The 21,227-nt window shown below is 35.4% G+C and overlaps 1 protein-coding gene across 1 annotated transcript; it reads left to right on the top strand.

Annotated features, from left to right (window-relative positions):
* Positions 1–4,022: 4,022 nt before the first annotated feature.
* Positions 4,023–5,633, top strand: LOC113322715 (60S ribosomal protein L9). Its single transcript, XM_026570856.1, has 3 exons — positions 4,023–4,479; positions 4,961–5,083; positions 5,169–5,633. The coding sequence occupies exons 1-3, from the start codon at positions 4,105–4,107 to the stop codon at positions 5,253–5,255; spliced, it is 585 nt and encodes a 194-aa protein (XP_026426641.1). The 5' UTR covers positions 4,023–4,104; the 3' UTR covers positions 5,256–5,633.
* Positions 5,634–21,227: the final 15,594 nt, after the last annotated feature.

Genomic DNA, 21,227 nt, shown 5'->3' with positions numbered 1-21,227 from the left:
TTCAACATCTCCCTACCCGCGGCAACCTATTTTTCATTTGAGAACAACTTATAACCATGAGGTTGAAGACATTTTTACCATAACTAATATATGAAAACAGTATAAAGTGAAGTCATTCTTACCATAACCTTGAAAGCCTTGACTACATCTTCGGAAGTAGACTTGTTGGTGATCTTGATTGGCCTCGCCTTCCCCTTATCAGATATCTTTTTCCTTTTCTTATTGATAATGAAGGGATGAGAAATTTGGTTATACCAATCCATATAGCCCGGATCCTCTTCACATGGATCATCAAGTAAAGGTGTTAACTTGGACGCATCTAATGTGTGATTGTCTAAATTATTCCAAAACACAACGGTGGGATCAGGATCATACTTTGGTTCCCAAGATGAAGTGGTGCTTTTAGTTCCCTTACCACTCTTTGGTAACAACCTGAATTTCTCGTCAAACAAAGGAACCTTTTGGACACATCCTAATTGACGGAGTACTCGCCTAGGATCGTATATAACATAACCACCGGGATACCACAATGGCCCATGATACATACCTACCGGCATATCCTCATCTTCAACAACTTCATCTTCTTCATCTTCTCTCTCATATGGTTGAAAAGCGACATCATCAACACCAAGATAGTCTAACGTCTCTCTCAAACTTGCCACCAACTTCTTTTTGTTCCTTTTCTTGGAGTCCTCGTACGCGTACCGTGCTGCAGTTGGCTCAGTATCAACATAATCGACATCTTTCTCAAATACTTTGGCCAAGTTCAAAATTGGGAAATGGTCATATATCCACACCTGCATCCAAAGAACCACATTAAAAAAATCAAAGGAATTGAATTGATAGAAACAAGTTTTACTTGGAAACATCAAAGTAAGACTAAAGTTTGCAAACTCGGAGAACTGTTCGGCTTATATGGATCAAGTATTATAAGCCGAACCAAGTAAGAAAAAACTTCGGCTTAAAAGGTTTTATGGTTATAAGCCGAACCATACTCTGAACTCCCGAAAGTTACCTGGAGCAAAATGAAGTTCCCTCCGATGTTTGTACTTGTCAACCTAGACGCGGTGGCAAGTTGGTCCAGCAGGTAAGCGAGCGTAGCCGTTCCCCAAGCAAACTTGTTACAAGTTTCAAGATTCTTTACCAATTGGAGATAATTAGCATTTACCTTGTTTCCGGTAGTGTCGGGAAAGATGTCTCTACCAAGAGTATAAAGCAAGTAGGCAGTTCCGGTTTGCTTCACTTTGACGAGATCCATTATCAACAAACCTTGTGTGACTCTTTCCTTTGTGTTCTCAAACTACCTTTTCAAGTTAGTCAACTTGATCTTCTTATTCTTCTTATTTCTGCCACCTGGTATGAAAACGGTATCGACATCTTTAACTGATCGACAAAACTCCAACTCAGTTTTCATTGAACCCCAACCAAGGCATTCCAGGTACAAATTGTATAGCTCATCCCAACTCATGTCATAAAAACCAGCATCCACACTTACACCCCTTGCTTTAAGACCTGTAATCTTACTAGCCTCATCAGGAGTGATTGACATCTCTCCAAAGGGTAATTTAAATGTGTAAGTTTCTGGACAAAAGCGCTCGGTAAATGCAGAGACCGAAACACTATCATATTCCTTATGTCCATAATTGATAGCAGGCCATAAAGCACTGGCTTGTACGTAAGCAATCACCTCAGGAACCTCTTCATCAAGACTCCATTCCGTTGCCCTCTGGTGTCTCAATACTCGGACTGCACGGTTGTGATCAGGAGTCTCATAAATTCTCTTCGCCCAAGAATCGGCATAACCAATCAACACATTTCCTCCATCTTCCGGAAGACCATGAGGCAAACCATCTGATCGAGGTGTAATTACGTCATCTTCATCAGGAATGTGTAAACCAGTGATCCGTCGATCATCATCGTTCTTCTCTTTCTCGGGTTCTGCCACCTTCTTACCTTTCTTGTCTTTCTTGGGTTTTCCTTGGGGTTGTGTTTCTTGATGAACTTCTTGATTATCATAAACTTCTTCATCTTCAGCTATTCCTTCTTCTTGTCTTTCAATTCTTACTTGTCTTTCAATTCTTACTTCTTCTAAAGTTCCTCCTCTACCTCTCGCTCCCAAGTTTTTCTTACCTCCTCCTCTAGGATCGGGAGTTTTAGAAGTAGAAGGTGTTACCTCCATCTTCTTCCTCTTTGTAGCTGCATTGGTCCTGACACAAGTATGAAAGTTATAAGACTAATTCGAACAACAAAGAGATTTGGAAAGCCAAAAACTTGTAAGAAAATAAGAAGGCTCGGCTTACCCGAAATAACACATATGAGCCGAATCATGTCTTGAAATTTTTATTAGCTTACACAGAGAGTGGATCGGCTCATACCACAAAACAATTATAAGTCGATCCCATATATTCAGCTCACAACCGATACCGTCGAATAAGCCGAATCTATGATTATGAACTCAAACATGTATTCGGCGCAACATGATATAATATAAATAAGCCGATCCTACACACTTGTAAAATTTATGAAATTTTAACAATAATATTCGGCGCAACACTAATACTAAAGAATAAGCCGAATCTAGACTTATGAATCGAAACCTTTATTCGGCGCAAAACTAATACAACCATACAAGCCGATCCTAAGCACATGCAAAAATTCTGAAATTCAAACAACAATTATTCGGCACCAAAACTAATACTACCATACAAGCCGATCCTACGCACATGCAAAATTATTAGCCGATCCTATATATTCGGCTCACAACCGATACCGTCGAATAAGCCGAATCTATGATTATGAACTCAAACATGTATTCGGCGCAACATGATATCATATAAATAAGCCGATCCTACACACTAGTAAAATTTATGAAATTTTAACAATGATATTCGACGCAACCCTAATACTATCGAATAAGCCAAATCTAGACTTATGAATTCAAACATTTATTCGGCACAAAACTAGTACTACCATATGAGCCGATCCTATACACATGCAAAAATTCTGAAATTCAAACAACAATTATTCGGCACAAAACTAATACTACCATACAAGCCGATCCTACACACATGCAAAATTTCTGAAATTCACAAAACATATTCGGCACAAAACTAACACCATCGAATAAGCCGATCCTAAATATAAGTCTCTGTGTCACCAAGTTCGGCTCAAAACGGATTTCAGATATATGCCGAGCCGTTCATATGCACTTTCAGGGTTCAGTTTCAAGAACAGCTCGGCGCACATCTAAGATTTGTTTTACGCCGAACCATACCCTGTAACCGCCGCAGAAACATGATTTTGACGAATTAAATCAATCAAACCAATCAAAAACATCAAATACGAGATGGGTTTGTAAAACTAACCTTCTTATTCTCATTTGTGGAGTTGGTTCTTCTTCAATCTCTTCTTCCGGTTGATTTTATGGTTGATTTTGAGTTTCTTCTTCACTCTCTAAATCTTCTTCTTCTTCAATGGGTTGTTCAATCGCTCGATTAGAACGAGATACTGGCTTACGGCGAACCATTATATAGATGAGTTTAATCGTCGACTAAATTTTCACGAATCGACGATTAAATTTCCGCGATGATACGATGAAAAAAAAAGGAAGAAGAAGGGTTCGGCTGTTGTGGAGGAGGAAGAAGAAGGGGTTAGGGATATGAAACTGATTTTTGTTTATTGATTATAGGTTTTTGTATTAGGGATAGGGATAGATTAGTAGTAATTTAGAGAATTTAAGGGTATATAGGTAATTGAACCACCCCATAGGGTACCCCTTATAAGGTCACCCAAGTTAGGACTAGTCCTTTGTATGCCTTGAAAGTTTTAGGCATGCCCAAAATTAGTGTTCCAAATAATGCTTACCTGTGCCGGCAAACGAACTCCTACCCAACGAATCACAGCTAAACTGGGCCTATGGATACATTTTATGGGCTTATGCACATTTACACTCTTATGGGTCGAGTATAACTAAAAAAAGTCCAGTAATGAAACCCTAGATCGTATATAAGTAGAAATAGATTCTTCTCCTCCATCACGAAGGTTTAACCTGTTGTCTTCCGGCCATTACAGCAGAGCCGAAAATCATCAGAATCATCACCGAAAATGAAGACCATCTTGTCTAGCGAAACCATGGATATACCAGATGGAGTGAAAATCAAAGTGAAAGCAAAGATGATTGAGGTTGAAGGACCAAGAGGAAAGTTGATCAGAAACTTTAAGCATCTTAACTTAGATTTTCAGCTCATCAAGAATGCTGAAACTGGGAAGAAACAGCTTAAAGTTGATGCCTGGTTTGGATCCAGAAAGACTTCTGCTTCAATTAGAACTGCACTTTCTCATGTTAACAATCTTATTACTGGTGTTACTAAAGGGTACCGTTACAAGATGAGATTCGTGTATGCGCATTTTCCCATCAACGCTTCAATCACCAACGGAAACAAGGGTATTGAGATCCGTAACTTTCTTGGAGAGAAAAAGGTATAATCTCTCTTTTCTCTTCTTTTTTGTTATATTTTCCATCAGTATGTTTAGTTCGAACTTGATAGTTATGGATGAAATGATATGTGCTGTGATTTTGATTTTTAGGGTTTTTATTTTTGGCTGTGTTAATATTTTTTTTGTGGTTTCTGATTTAGGGGTTTTGCTTGATATGCTAGAGTCTTATGTTGGTAGTAGATTCATTTTGAAAGTATGTTAAGCTGTTTGTTGGCACTGTTGGTTATGTTAGATTATTTTCTGAACTTAGATAGTATGTCTACACCAAGAAAAAAGCCACCTGTTTATCGTTTGGGTCTTCCCCTTTGTGAACTAAACTGTTTGTATCTGGTTGTTTTTTTTTGAAATGCAAGTATAACTTCTTATGGTTTCCGCCGTTTGTTGGCACTGTTAATTATGGAGCACTGGAATTTTAATAGTATTACAGTTTTGCCAATCAGATTATTGTTTTTTTTTCTTTCAGGTGCGAAAGGTTGATATGCTTGATGGAGTGAGTATTGTCAGGTCAGAGAAGGTCAAGGATGAGCTTGTGTTGGATGGTAATGATGTTGAGCTCGTCTCCAGGTCTTGTGCCTTGATCAACCAGGTAAATTCATAGTCTTTTTCTCTATGAATTTTATTTGTGAATTATGTTGATGCTGAATGTCATGGTTATCGGTTATTGTTGACAGAAATGCCATGTGAAGAACAAGGATATCAGGAAGTTTTTGGATGGTATCTATGTGAGTGAGAAAGGGACTGTTGAGGTCGAAGAATAAGTTTGTGGTACGACGCTGTTGGTTTTGTGTCAGAAGGTTTTCCTCCCTCCGTTACGTCATACTTAGTTTGTTACTTCTTAAACTAGTACAAGTTGACATCCATTTTAAAGATTGTTATTTCTTTTTGAGCTTAAACTTTTTGCGGTACTGATAGTAGTAGCTTAATGTAATGGTTCGGCAAGTATCAGAAAATTCCGTTGACTTAATTATGTTTTGGATGAGTGAATCAAAGCTTTTTCTGGTTCTGCTAAGTCTGATATTTCTGATGTCAGTGAAATTCAGATTTTGGTCATGTGTTATCACTGGTTGTTTTGATGTGTACACTGTCAAGGATATTTCCATGATTTATCAAAATTCTGGAATGCATTTGGTAGGTAATAACCCAGCTGCATCATTTTTTCGCGAAGCTATTGAGAATAATTTGTCTGCAGTGTACCATGAGGCTTTATATTGCAGTGTCTTGTTAATTTTTTCTGTACCATGAAACCCTCTAGATGTAAATGGGTGTTCCATCTGCAATTAGGCTACATAACCATTTTGTTTACTTTTTATTGATATGAGATGTCTCACATCACATTTTATTATCCAAGTTCTGTTTCCTCTGGGTTTATTATGTATGTTTCATGAAATTATTTGCTCAAAACAAAAAGTAAGAAATTATCCAAGTTCTGTTTCCTCTGGGTTTATTATGTATGTTTCATGAAATTATCTGCTCAAAACAAAAAGTAAGAAAATGTGAATTACCTGGTTTTGTTTCGGGTATGATAATCTCTAAGGTATCTCCAATGCCAAGAGGTTCATGTGCTTCTTGGTCCAGTCACTCACAAATTTATCTCACTGTTAAACCTTTGGTGGCAAAACATTCGGTGTTGGCTGCAAAGTAGCCTTATCAAGTATGCAAAAATTGTAGATAGAAGAATGAAGACAAAAGCTCCAACTCTAACATGGTCGCTTTTATCCTTCCATCAATAGACAGCGTGTTCATTCTGCTTACTATATGTTTTCATTTGCTCATTTGCTCCGTAGCTTTCCGGTCTTGGGTTACTTAGACTCCTGATTTTCCCTGTGGTAATCTGATCTGCTTGGAGGTAGTTCTAAGTCTAAGTAAGCCTGTAACTCAAATTTCTACAATTCTTCTCCAAAATTGGAAACCGCTCGTTATCAATCAGGTATGAAAAACACTAATTTCTTGAATTATCTTTTGTTTTCTGCAATGAAATTAGTTTTACAGTTTCATCAGCTCGTAATTTTACCATCTCCCTGCTAATTATTTTTAATGTGCCACTGTACTCACAACATGGGGTTGTAGTTCTTCCTGAATGAATTTGGTTCCAGATTGTTGTTTGTTGATACTCCTTAAGTCAAATGGAATTTTGATGCTTTTAGGTACCCAGACGAGCTGGACCTTCTTAAGATCTTCCTGAATAATGACACAAGTCCTTCAAGTAGTGATTCTCGAACGTCGATCATCTTTTTCAGAATCAGAAGAGGAAGAAGACTTATAGCCAAGAAAATTGCGGAGCAGTTACTAATGTTCCATGGGCTTCAGCAGATTCTGTGGTTAAGTTTTTAAGCCTTGAGCTTCATTGTCTAAAAGGTTGGTCACTCGTGACTTTTGTTATCTTAATTTAACGGATTCGATTTAGATGCACATTTTGGTTAACTGCACGCATATGTTCCTGTCAGTAAGCTGTAGTTTATCTAATAGAAATGAGGATCAAATCCAATGCTGGCGTATTCAGTTATCACTATTTGTAGGGAAAGCATATTAGAATTAACGGAGCATATTGACTAAATTCATTTTTTTTTTGCCTCCAAGTCAGATTTTCGAGTGAATATATGAGTCATATTGAAATGCTTAAAACTTAACCTTTTGTCATGTGTTGACTCCTATGTACCCCTTGGGAGTCTGAATGTGTTGATAGTCGACGAGCGGGTAAGATTTATGTACATAACCTACCTACAAGTACACATCATGTCATTAGCTATTTAGATGTATAAAGAAATTTTTGGTTGTTGATTGATAGACCAATCAAGTTTGAGTAACATGGACGCACTTGAACAGAAAAAAAATGAAAGGAACAAGGTTGGATGTGTGCGAGTGTGTGTCGTTAATTAGTTATGCTGCATTTCAAACCTGGACTGTCAATTTCATATATTCTAGATTACCCTTGAACTTAAGGACTGATTTTGAGATATTCTGCTGAGCCATTTTGCTAAACATAGAATCGTCGAAATGACATTTCAACCCAATATTGCAGTTGGAGCTACAACTCTTGGTTGGTAAACCCCCTGTGGAGCATGTTTGAACTTTGCACCTGTATCTGCTTATCATATTGTATATAAGTGCAATATGTGGTTCACATTACTCGTCATGTTTTTGTAATCTAGACATCATTTTTGTCCCTAAAGATAAACCCCACCGTGTTCATCTCAATTTGAGTTTTTAATTTGACATTTTACTTGGTTTTCTGTTTGATTCTGTTTTTTCAAGGACCATTTGACTGCACAAAATGTACCAATCTCCCAGCACCTCCCACCAACCTCTCTTAAACGCACGCACGGATCGCAGCACTGATCATTTTTTGTTGTTGTTTTGCTAGCAGTTTGTTACTGATTCAAAACAACTCACTCTTATCTTGTTACAAGAAAAGATTCGAAGTTATTGTATGTTGCAATCGTTTTTTGGCCTCTCCATGGAAAAAGAAAAGAAATGTACATTTTGGAAAGCGGAATAATGAAAATTCACACTGCTTCCTTCCCACTTACATACTATTTTTCGACTTCAAAATTTATTTAGGATCTGCACACAATATTGTCGAGTATTAAATATTCGATAAGGATGGGCGTAGACCTAAAATTACATCACCGCTTTGACCCAAAATCACATTATTTGCTTAGACGTGACTTTGACAAAAAGGAGCGCTGAAACTACTAAAGTTGAAGTAAATCCCCTAGGCTCAACTTCGAAGTGTTCAGTTCCACCTGTTGCTAGTACTTGCTTCACATACAAAGCTGAAACCAAAGATTAAACCAAGCAATGTGCAGGTTGAGGCAAATGTTTCTCTTTGAGATCTATATCGATTGAGTGGGATTTTAAACTTGATTATTTCGGTAGTTATTGGATAGATTGATCTAAACAGACAAAGGAGCTTAGTAGATTAAACATAAGAGCGTTTGTTAACGACTCATTAATATCTTATAGCAAGATTGATAAGAGTGATTACCAAACAAATTCTTCCTTTGATGTTTAGAATACGAAGGACTTGCTATTCACGTGCGTGACTCTAGAAGTCAAAGACGCAGGGATACTGAGGGAGCTAAGTAGCTAGGGATAGTCTGCTTGGTCTCAGCTATATGAAGTTGGAATAGCGGCTTAATTTTGAGAGTATTCAAAACTGGACTAGGTCCCGAGATTTTTCTGCATTTGCGGTTTCCTCGTTAACAAAATCTTGTTGTGTCTTTTACTTTGTTTTCCGCATTATAATTGTTATTATAATTAAGTAAAATACAAAAGTACGTGAACTCCGTAATACTTGATATTGATCCTATAGAGTTTCGGTTATTTCCGAACCTATTATCAAGTACACACTTTGTTGTCATATCATCTCGATCTTGTATCCATATCCAATCACATAAGTGATCTTGTTGGTGTATTGTCTCGATCTCATATCCATAGACGATCATACGAAGTGTGAACTGAATTATCGTATTGTCTCGACTCTGTCCATAGACGATCACATTCGGAAGAGGACTTATAGGTTGATAAATAAAAGATTGTGGTGTATTTGGGTACCCTCGCCTTTTCAATTGGTATCAGAGCGGGCAAACACGAAAATATCTAACAATCTGTGTTTGGTGCGATCCAACCTATAAGATTTGAATCTAATGGCTGATTCAGTTAACGTAGATGTAAGATTTGATATCTTCAAGGTCCCGTGGTGGAAGACACGACCGCTTAAAAGTTGGTCAGAAATTTGCGGCTTTCCAATAAAATGTCTCTTAGATTTAAGAGATAACCCACTGATTTTCTCAACCAAGGAAATCAATTCAATTCAACAAAATACCATAATGTTGATTTGGAAGGGTTACGTAACATCCTCTCAATTGCTTCTGTTTCTCATTGTGAACGTTGCATCATTAAGAGAAATTATCATCTCAAAATCCTAAGATTTATGAATCTTACTTTTGGTCCTATATCATCAATATTCACAAACAACCCTGTTGGGTTAGATTTTAGAAGCAACTAGATAGGAAGTTATTTTCAAACGAAGAACCAAAATCTCTATTCTCTAATAACTCGAGATGTCACTAATAAGGTAAGAACTCTTACTGAATTAAAAGATAGTATTGTGATAAAATTTTATTACAATATAATTCAAGTTAAGACAATACTTCAATCTTACAAATTACGGGAAGGAGGCATTTCCTCAACTTCTCTATGGGAAGTAGAAACATGCACTCTCCAGATAATGGTTTCTTTGAAACCAGTGACAGGATAAAAGAAATTTGTAATCTTAAAAATTTGAGTTACCTTATGTTTCTCTCAAACATAACTATTTGTAACTCACGATTCAGTTTCGGTTCTATGGACCGAATCGGTTCCTAAAATCCCATGTGTGGATCGGTACCTTCCTAGAAAACAGAAGTTCTTACCGAAAATATGTTGATTCCTTAAAAAGGGATGAATTTCCAATATCGGGAATAAAGATAAAAACTTGGTTTTCTCTGTAAGTTTTTGAAATATTTTCGAATAAGATAAATATTCTGATTTCTCAAAATATTCATCTTGATATTGTTTCAAGCATGATATCAAATATGGTATGGAATGAAGACCTAAGAAGAAAACTGGCAACTATGGTTCTCACCAACAAACTAGCTCGCATGTTTAAGGGAAAGTGTTATCACATTCTTTATGAGGTGAATGGAATAATCTGCGGGGAATTTGTCAGTGATCATTATCTCTACAAGATTGAAAAATATCCTGATTCCTTAGAGACTTAAAGGCTAACTCTATGGGAAGAAACATGTCATCATCCAATTAAACTCCCATCTTCTTCAAGGGCGTATGCATCCAGTCTGCTTGATGGTGTATTAGATCTAATCGGAAGAAGAGTATTACTTAACGAAAGAGTTGATACTGAATGGAAATGTGTAAGGTCTTATGAAAAACTGTTGAGTACAACCTATGATAAGTCTTCAAATGATATCAAGCATCTTAGGAACATTCTTAATCATTATAAGGATGTTTTGATAGAGTTTCAGTCTCTACTCGACGATATTTCTTCCTAAACAGAATTGTTGCAAGAGGGATTAAAAGGACTCTTGCATGGAAACGAGTAGAAGAAAATAAAAATAAGATTAGATTCTTATTTTGAGAAAATAGACATCAATGTATTGATTTATTTCGATATTTTTGTATATGGTATATTTTGAATAAAACTATCAATATTATTGTTATGAATACAATTATTATTTTATAATTGTTGTTTCATGTGATAGTTTCCGATTGTATAGCTTGTGTATGAATGTTTATGCAATAAAAGTAACACAAGAACGTTGTAGACTTGTAGTATAGAACTTAAAAGAACTAATAAAAATGGGAATTAAGTCATTTTTCTAATCCTTCACAACCAAAATTAATGGTCACTTTTTACTATGACCACTCTATGTCGGGAACAACAGAATGTAGCTATTTCAGGACCACAATGAAATAATATAAATCTCATTTGTAGTTTACCTCTCCCCCAGCTTCAAGAGCAGCTACCCATTCATTGGAAAATGGAACAACATTCAACTTATACTTCAATGCATGAGCACCTTTATCTGTGACTCCAAGAGAATTTCCTTTACTATAACAGACGAAAAGTATGTTAGACTGAAGTTCCTTTCCATCTTTGATGCATTCAGTTTTTTTTATCTATTCTACCAAATAATTTCTTCTCATGGTATAGTTTGCAGAAACATGAAATCAATCAGCTATACCACTCTTTAGTGACACTAGTAACCTATGCAAGGTTATGTCACACTTCCACTAATGAATGTCTAGCAACCACATTACATAACTCTTGAGGAACTACTACCCAGATTAAGAAACCTTATACACAAAAATAGACCTATAGGTGCATAACTGATGTCTAGATTATAAAAGACATGACAAGTAATGTGAACTACGTATTGTATTTATACACACTATGATAACTAGATACAGGTTCAAAGTTCAAACATGCTCCACAGGAGGTTTACCAACCAAGAATTGCAGCTCCAACTGCAATATTTGGTCGAAATATAAACTTCAAAAACCTAACATGTGATAATAGATAAGTAAACTAAATGTCTAGATCAACAACATGATGGGGAAAATGAATGGCTTATCATGATAGAACTGAAATGTCACTAGATACATAATCAAACATGTTTCAAAGGCTTCTGCGGTCAAGAGTACTAATTTGTTCTGGGTTCAGATGTAAGAGACGTGGCTCTCCTTATAGGATGGGGAGAGGACCCTTTATACAACACTTTCTTGTCACTTCATTGATATTTCCCTCGGAAATTTTCTATAAGACTTAGCCTTATAGTCCATGTCAGGAAAGAACTGTTTATTTGATCCAAACAAAGCAAATTCTTTTCATTTTATTCATTTTTTCTAAAATAAATTTGACTGATCCACCCTTAGGAATTACTAAGGGTGTATGCATAAGTTTAGGTTTTCACGTAAATGTTGTTTAAGTGAGGAGTATAGTGATAAATTTATTCAATTGTTAAACTTAACTGAGTCAACTGAAGTCGTCGTCATTTCCCGGTACCAAATGCAAAGCTGGACAAATTTTAGGCCAAACGCTAACTTTAGACAAAACTTGAGTACCAAACATCAAATAACCAATAAAAAAGGGTCGTACCAAAAAACCTATTTTCTTTATATTAGTTAAATGTATGTAGTTTTGTCTTATTTCATATTTAATGTGAAAATAATTAAACCATTAACATGAGAAAGTACTAATATTAACATTACTTTTAGCTTTTTGGTACTACTTCCATTATTGTCATAATATTTTCGTATTACTAACAATAAACTTCTTATACGGGTAATATAACAAATATCTAACGCGATACAAGTTTCTTAAACATTTCTTGTTTCTCATATATTATTCATGTGATATGTTTATATGTTCAAAAATACTATAAAATAATATGTGATAAATGGATTCTATTTGCATTTCAAAATGTAAATTACTACATATAGATTGTAATTTTATTTGAATAATCCTTTTGTTCTTTTAGGTCTCGTTTGTTCAGTTTCGTATTTGGAATCACCAATTTGGTTTTCATTGTTATGAATATGTTGGAAGCTTGTAAAATTATGTGTATAGATAAGAAAGTACATGAAAAAGACTTCATTTATATTCCCCCTATATCTTGTATATGTTAGGTATTTAATTAAATTCATCCTAACATAACCGTGCGCATCTTAACAGATGTAAGTATTGATTAAGGGGGAGAAACATATCACCGTAGTATTACTCCAGAGTTGAGATACAATTGAACTTTGTAGAGAAGATAATAGTACTATATTTTTGTATAATGACGCGAGTTGTTATAACTACGTCTTCAACAACAACAATGCTGAGTTGAACACATTCATAAACTTTGCGACTTGAAATAACGAAGAGTTCAAGGAAAGTTGAAGAAACTAAGGAAATCAAGACATCATGGATCGAGGAGTTTTTCGAAGATTTATTTTTGTTATCCATATGTGTTAATAGTTTTGTCATTAAAATTGACAAAGGGGGAGATTGTTAGAGCATTGCTCGGTCGAACTCACAAGTGTTGTTATATCAAGTTTGTTTTCAAATTTAGTTATCAAAACTATATCTTGATTTCTAGTCTACAATTAGTTAAGTCTCGGTCTAGGATAGAGGTAGTTGAGAAACGAACTAGTCATCATTTTCGTTCTATCATTTGAAGGCGAAGATCAACCGAAGCTTTTGGAGAACTTCATCAACAAAAGGTAAGTGAAGACTAAACCACATATTTCTCAAGTTATATTCACCTTTATATCCTTAAAACGATTGTCGCATAACTAATTAGACTAGCTTGCATAGACAAGAATTTCGAGTCGAGAACTAATTATTTAGTTTACGAGTTTCTCGAAATATAATAACTAAGCTTAATGAACATTTGTTCATACTTGATCAATTTTGGTGGAGAAAAATTTGTTAGAGCATTGCTCGGTTGAACCCACTAGCATTGGTATGTAAATCTATTTGTCAAATTTAGTTGCCAAAACGCATTCTTGATTTAGTATACTAAAGTTTAGCTTCAGACTAGATAAGGTCTAAGAAGACTTATTCTTGAAGGATGAAGACTGAAGACTACAAGAAGACATCAACGAGGACTTCATCAACAAAGGTATGTGGTAATTGATTTCATTTGGATTCTTGTTCAATTCTACCTTTCTAATCTATCGAAACAAATGCTCACTCTATGGAACAATTCCTATGACGGTAAATGTACATTTATGTATATATACTCGAGGTTATTTAAGCCACAACTTTTGTGACAATAACCTTTATCCCTCGAAAGGTTCTTATGTTATAATGAATGAGCTTACGAATTCAACGAGCCAAGAATCGCTCAATTCTGAGTTATAACGATGAAGTTATGAGTGATTTATTAAAGTAACAATTATAAGTGTTGCTGTAATTGTTACAGTTCGTTAGTAGGAAACAATCCACGAACTGTTTGTAACAGTTCACGGACTTGAGCCCAATTATGTGAGAAGCCATTTTTGGTCAAGTTTTTGATGTTTCCTTATCTAGGAAAGATAGTTATTACTCCAAACATATTTGATTACCATATTAAAGTGTTTGTGATTCCTTCCTAAGATAATTGTGATTTATTCACACAAATACAATATTTTCTAAATTAATTATTTTGGCAAGAGTTTAACTTTGGAAAGACTCCCAAAATTAGGAGAGCCTTGAAAAAGGAAAATAGCTTTGCTTAACTTTCAAGCTACCTTGTTCACTATAAACAAAGGGTTCCTAAGTGCTACACGTTTTTCATCCCTTTGGAAAATTGGCGTAAGCTTCACAGGTTGTTTTCTATGTCTTCTGTTCTTCGTGAACAAGAGTGAGATAAAAGTATTTATATTGGGGATCACAAAGTCAAGATGATAATAATCTTCGTGATTATTTTTACAACTTGTAATCTAGGTTTTTCACCTCTTGTCCATTCTAAGGTCTTCTCTTCTGATATAAGACCATTCAAGAGTTGTTGATCATAATCCCTAGGTTTTGATAGATTTCAGTTTCCGATCGTATACCAACACTTGTTAGTCGAAATCGGAATCCAGAAAGAAAACTTCGATTAAGGTATCTTGTAAAAATCCTTAAGAAGTTTTAAACAAGATATCTCTAGATTTATTCTAGTTGTTGTTGTTGTAGAATAATTAGGTTTCTCTTCCTATTTTTTGAAGAGTATAACACTACAACAAATTCCCAGATTCGTAACGGCATATGGGCCGTTACAAAAAATTCGTAACAGGCTGAAGCCGTTACTAAATTTTGAAAAATTCGTAACAGATCCAAGTTGTTACGAATTTTTTTATAGGCGTGCCACTCACACGCTTGGTCACACTTGGGTCGTAACACATTGAGTATGTGGGTGTGCCACTCACACACCTAGCATTATATTTCCACCCATGATTAGTTAAACGAGGGGATATTTCCTCCCATGAGTGTGCCATTCACATGCGTGAATCCTATGGATAAGCTAGCAGCCGACAGATCTAAATCGTGTTTCACTTTCAGTTTTCCTTTTCTCTCTTTTGCTCTGTGTCAGTTATTAGGGTCTCATCACAGAATCGTATTAGCCGAGAAGCAGGACGTAAAACTCTTTAATCTTTTCAATATCTTTCAATCATCGATCTGTGTAAGCATTAATCGTTATAATTTTTTCGATTTTTAGGGTTTCATATTTTTTTTAATCGATCTGTTTTTTAGGGCTTCATTTCATCTTTATTTTTAGTTTTTCCAGTTTTTTAACCGTGAATCTAAAACGATTTGTTTCATATGAGTTATGTTTTGTTAATCTTCTTCATATAAATCTAATTCGATTTTTTTTTTCTAATTTCCTGTTAGGGTTTGAAGAATTTTGAAAACTTGAAGATTGAAGAATTTTGAAGACTTAGAAGGTGTAATTTCCCTAAAATTGAACTGGGTTTTGTGTTAATTTCTAAAATTTCTATTTTTTTTTTCTACTTTGTAACCTAATTTCTAGTTTGTAAGATAATTTCAATAAGTTCTAGTTTATAAGCTAAGTTCAATAAGTGTTGATTGACATCATTAGCTTCACTTAATAGATGTTTACATACTATAAGTCTATAACAGTTTTTTATCCACTAGTGCAAGAACTGTGTATATTCTCAGTATCCTAGTTCTTCATAGTTCTGACATCATTTTCTGTTGTGCTTATTGTGCTTTTCTTTTAAATGACAACTTTTGATCCACTAGTCCTCCTGTGTAAAGATGCATACCGCTGTTAGACATGGTGTAGTTTTTTTGCCTTAGAAGCATGCTAATTTGAGTAGGCAGAGTGCTACCTGATAAAGGTACAGTGATGAATGTGTCCATTGAATTGTAATATTCGTTGCTAAAGTCTTATATCTTCTTGAAAGGTTTGATGAGAGCTAGAGTACTCTCTATCCTATGAGTAAGTCAATTGTTTAAGAACAAATCAATTGCTTCGTTCATAGTATAGTGAGTGCACCAGCTCATTTAGAAATCCTTATAATTTGGTAACCTAAATTCCAGTTTGTATGGGCTTAGATGACTTATATTGCTTATTTTAGTTTTGGTTGAGTTGCCGCAGCTAGGAAACGTGCTGATTATATTCGTTAAGTTGCTATGTTTTACTTTTATCTGAAGATTTTTTCAATAAGTGTACATCCGCTGTCCATGATGAGTACTGGATGGATGATTATAACTTTTGGTTTATCATTTCAGAATAGATGGATGATTATAACTTTAGAATGTTGAATAATGTTCTATATCTTCAAATGAGCTTCAAAGTCGATACGTTTTAAAAGTTTGGCTAATGTTGTTCTATATCTTGGTCTTTGCAGAGCCAGGAGAGGACCCTTTTGGCAAGAGACAAACAGAAAAGAAGCACCGGTTACGGAATCTGAAGCAAGCTGTGAAAGTTGGTGCTTTGTCAAGGTATGACTGCATATACCTCATTGAGATAGATACATCTACTTCGTAGTTTAGTTATATACTTCAGTGGTTCTGTAATGACCATACCCTGTAGTTCAGCTATTAGTAACCTAAATTCCAGTTTGTATGTTCCATAAATATGCTCATCATGTTTTGAACTTTAGTTTCATGCTAAGGTAGTTTTTTAAGTTTAGGAAGTTTTGTTTTGATTTAAACTGATTCTTATTGAGCAAGATGATAACAGTCCTAGTGGCTATTCACAAAAGCTACTTGTAGCTCATTATCTCTTCTTTGAGGGGATGTTTCTGTCGCTAACTTGCAGGGCTTCGGCAACCCTGTACCACTAGGACTAAGTTATTTTATTTGGTTGATTATAATAGAAGTTGGTATTAGCATGGTTATAATAGTTTGTATGATAAGTTGTGTATAAATAAGTCTGGTTTTATGTACTCTGTGAGCATGATGATAACAGTCCTATTGGTGATTTATAAAAGCTACTTGTAGCTCATTCTCTCCTCTTTGAGAGGATGTTTCTGTCATTAACCTCAAGGTCTTTGGCAACCCTACCACTAGGATTAAGTGATTTTATTTGATTTTGTTAAATATCAATTTTGAAGGGTAATATGTCATCTGACATGATCAAGAAATGGTTGAAGTGTCCTCGTAAGTCTTTAAGAGAAGTATCTTAACAGTTGCACTCTGCAACTGCAGGTAATTTATCAGGAATGTGGTGAATCTGATGACATGGGGGCCGAGATATTAATTCTCTGCAAAATGTGTAAACCTCCTGCCAAACACCGGTATGTTGAGCCAAGAACCATTCGTTTCATGGTTTCCGTTGTCTTTTCGTACTAACGCCGCACTTGAATTTTGTTGCTGGGAATATTGTTGCAATTGCCTATCTTTGAATTACTTGAGGCTATCTACAACAGTTAGAGTATATGAGTGCTATTTACTTGTCATAATAATGCTGCCTGTTGTATTTTGCAGGATTGCCTACATCGAGTTTTCTGATGCTCAAGCTTTCAACAAAGCAAGCCTGCGAAGGATATAATGAAGTAGCTGTTGTTATTTGAATGATGCTCTATTTCATCAGAAAGAGTGGAAAACAAAGGAGCTTCAAGATTTTTAAGTTTCATGTATTCAAGTTTTGTAGGCAGTTAGTAAGTTTGTATTTGTTCCCTTAGAAATTTGGAACCTTCCATGTATTCCTTTAGAAATTTGATACTTAGAGAAAGTTTGGTACTTAGAGAAATTTCAGTTCTTTTGTTATATGAACCTGAGATGAATTGAATGAATGTGATTATGAATTGAATGAATGTTCTTTTGCTTAGATTGTAGAAATTGTTGTTGAGTGTGGTTATGAATGTATTGAAAGGTGTATGCAGGGTATTGAATATAGAATTCCAGCTTATTTCTGGCGGAAAAATTACTGCAGGTCAGCCTTGACCTGGTAAAAATTGGTCAATATTGACCAATTTTGACCAGGTCAAGGCTGACCGGCAGTAATTTTTTTGCTGTTACAAAAAAAGTTCGTAACGGCTCCGAGCTGTTACAACCTGCCACGTAGTAACGGCTCCGAGCTGTTACAATCTGCCATGTAGTAACGACCACAAACTGTTACTACAGATGTGTTACAAAAAAATTCGTAACGACCCATAGATGTTACTACGTGGAAAATTCGTAACGGCTCTCATCTGCTACGAGGGACGTTACAAAAAAATTGTAACACCCACTTTTGCAACAGGCGAGAGCCGTTACAACCCGTTTTGCTAACGGCTTGGGTCTGTTACGAATCCAGGAATTTGGTGAAGTGTAACAAACCCTAATCTACAAGTTTGTTTTGATATTACTTTTACCTAGTAATTGTTTTTCTCAAAACAAAAACAATATTTCCAAAACCTTGATTCACATCTAAAGGGAAATCAAACCGGTGTTTTATGAAAACAAAATATCCAAAAGTATCAACGGTGTTATTGCTTCTTCTAAAGAGAACTAACATTCTGCTAGAATATTTTTGAGAGTGCTTCTAAAGAGAACTCTGTTCTGCCAAAAGATTTTCGAGAATAACTTATAAAGAGATTTTGTGTTCTCCTAGAAGATTTACGAGAATAATTCCTAAAGAGAATCGGTGTTATGCTAGGAGTTCTACAAGTGCTTGAATACAGCTGAAGCATGCATTACATCTAGTCCGAATAGGTAGTAGGAAATTGGTGTAACAACTTATAATCAATATGTGTTTATTCTGGACTAGGTCTCGGGGTTTTTCTGCATTTTCGGTTTCCTCGTTAACAAAATTTCTGGTGTCTGTGTAATTTCTTTTCCGGATTATATTTGTTTATATAATTGAAATATCACAGGTTGTGCGTAAGTTCAATCAATTTTTGAATCCGACCTTTGGGTTGTTGATTAAATTGATTGACTCTTGGATATTGGTTTTTGATATCGTCCAAGTTATTTCTTATATTCAATCGGGCTCGCAAATTCCTACTTGTTTGATTGCAGATTGAATTGAGAAATTGAGATATAACTCTTGGATATACTTTTCTTAAGATTGAGTCTGACTGTCTAGTTGATTATCTTGAAAGTATATTGGAGTTATTTCACATAGATTGCTAAGCGAAATATTGGGTGTGGTTGTTAGACCCCCGCTTTTTCACAATTTATTGTACGAAACCAAATCATGATTCAAGTTTATCATTCAAAATTAGCCTGGAACAGTGATATATGCCATTGGTGTTATTCGAGAACGTTTCGAATTGATTTAGAGAAATATAGAACTACTATATTCGGAATACAAGGTAGTGTTATTAGTCTTATAAACTGAGGTAACTGTTATATGTCTGAAGCTGTATTACATGTATTCGTACACGTAGCTGGATATCTATATATCGACTTGCAGGTTTGTGTGATACGCATATTCGTATGTACATCATGGGACAATCTGTTTGTTTCTTGATCCGGATAGGCATGTATACTCGTATACAAACCATTTTGGAACTGTGGTAAGGGATCCGGGTTTACGTATCCAAACTGGTATGCGAACCAATACAGTTCTATGTTCTTGAACCAGCTTAGTACCCAAACCGGTACGCAAACTAAAAAGGTTATGTGAACTCCAGAACCGGTAAAGTCTTAAGGTTTCCAAACCAGTTCGCAAACTGAAAAGTTCTGCGAAATCCGGAACTCAGTTTTGCACCTAAATCTGCAAACCAGTACATGAACTGAAAAGTTCTGTCAACTCCGGAACTCGGTTTTGCTCATAAGTTTGCAAACCGGTCCGCGTACCATGACTCAGCCGATTCACGAACGATTCATGTATTTGTACTTTGTGCATTTACAAATTATGTCGAATATGTCCAAATACGTTTAAAATGTTTCTACGAGATGATTTTCATTTTATCAATTCTCTAATTAACACTAGACTTACTTGATCACATGATTGTGACTCAAGATCAATGTCTTTGTGCTCATGGAAATGAGTGTTAAGCTTTTAAGTTCAAGCCGGCTAGATTCTGCTAACCATGTTGAACATAGTCTTTGTACATGGTTCGGTTATGGTTTACCTAACCAGAGTGTATATCTTGTTTATATGAATAAGATTCTAAGTTTTCATCTAACGGTGAATATTGTTTGCTTGGTTCCAAAGCTATATTAGCTTAAATATAAAGCAACCTATGCTTTGAAAGTCTATAATAGGGGAACTCTTGGCAACCGAGATCTTTGAATACTGACACTACTTTTTGGTGTGTCCTAGTTGTATCTAGAGTCGTCCTCTCCAGAAACCCTTTTAGGGGTTTAGCGACTATCAAAGACTTCATGGGGTTCGAGAATCCATATCCAGTTATCTTTTATCTTGATAACTTGAGTATCCTGATCTTCTTCGATTGTTGATTTATCACTTGAACAAGATAGATAGTAATCAATAAGTTCTTTTCGTCTCAACTTTGTGATGCCACAAGTTTTATACTTGTGAGGTGAATGATAATATAGGTTGCACTTAGGGTTGCACAAGTCCGTATTTTGAGGATAGCCAGACTTCTGTCAAGATGCTATCGATTTCCATCACCTAGATCCTACGTTTGATCTGATCATCCGCTTCGATCGTAAATCAAGAAATCAGCAATATAGGCTTAATATTAATGGTTTTTACCCTAGAAAATTTTCAGCCACATTACTGAATCAAAATGCGAAAAATCCGAAAAAAAAACTCTCATAAACAAGAGCTGGTACAGTAATATATTAATGGTTTTTACACAAACCATGTCTTGTACATGTCAGTTCATTATCCCATCCAAAACCCACTACTCAAATACACTAAGTCACCTGTAATCCAATATTGCCAACAACACCATTAACTAATGCAACCATAGTTGATGACAATCAACTTTACTAACTATTCGTTTTGTCTCTCTTTCTTTCACTCACTTTGCATCATTTTCATACAAAATAAAACAAACCCATTCTCTCCTTTCTCCATTTTTATCACACTCATTCATTTGAACTTCTAAACTCCCAAACTTAAATTTACTAAAACTATAAAAGAATCATAACTAAAGTACCTTTATTGTGAATCTTAGGCTGCTGCCTTAACCTGTGCAAATGCTGCATATATTTGACAAATTAAACATTTGACAGATACATCACAAGCGCACTTATACTGCCTCCTACTCGAATCACCGGAAAATACCCCTCTCCACCTCTCACCACCACCACCACAACATAAGTACCTCTAATCCACCACCTAATCATCCGT

The sequence above is a fragment of the Papaver somniferum genome, chromosome 11 (assembly GCF_003573695.1).
Source record: "Papaver somniferum cultivar HN1 chromosome 11, ASM357369v1, whole genome shotgun sequence".
Lineage (NCBI taxonomy): Eukaryota > Viridiplantae > Streptophyta > Magnoliopsida > Ranunculales > Papaveraceae > Papaver > Papaver somniferum.
This window is presented reverse-complemented; position numbering and strand designations above follow the sequence as displayed.

What these genes read in the sequence shown, in the direction of transcription:
- LOC113322715 (XM_026570856.1), top strand. Translation starts at nt 4,105, where the DNA reads ATGAAGACCATCTTGTCTAGCGAAACCATGGATATACCAGATGGAGTG. An exon ending in ACTTTCTTGGAGAGAAAAAG is followed by an intron (nt 4,480 to 4,960) that starts GTATAATCTCTC and finishes TTTTTCTTTCAG; the next exon opens with GTGCGAAAGGTTGATATGCT. An exon ending in CTTGTGCCTTGATCAACCAG is followed by an intron (nt 5,084 to 5,168) that starts GTAAATTCATAG and finishes TATTGTTGACAG; the next exon opens with AAATGCCATGTGAAGAACAA.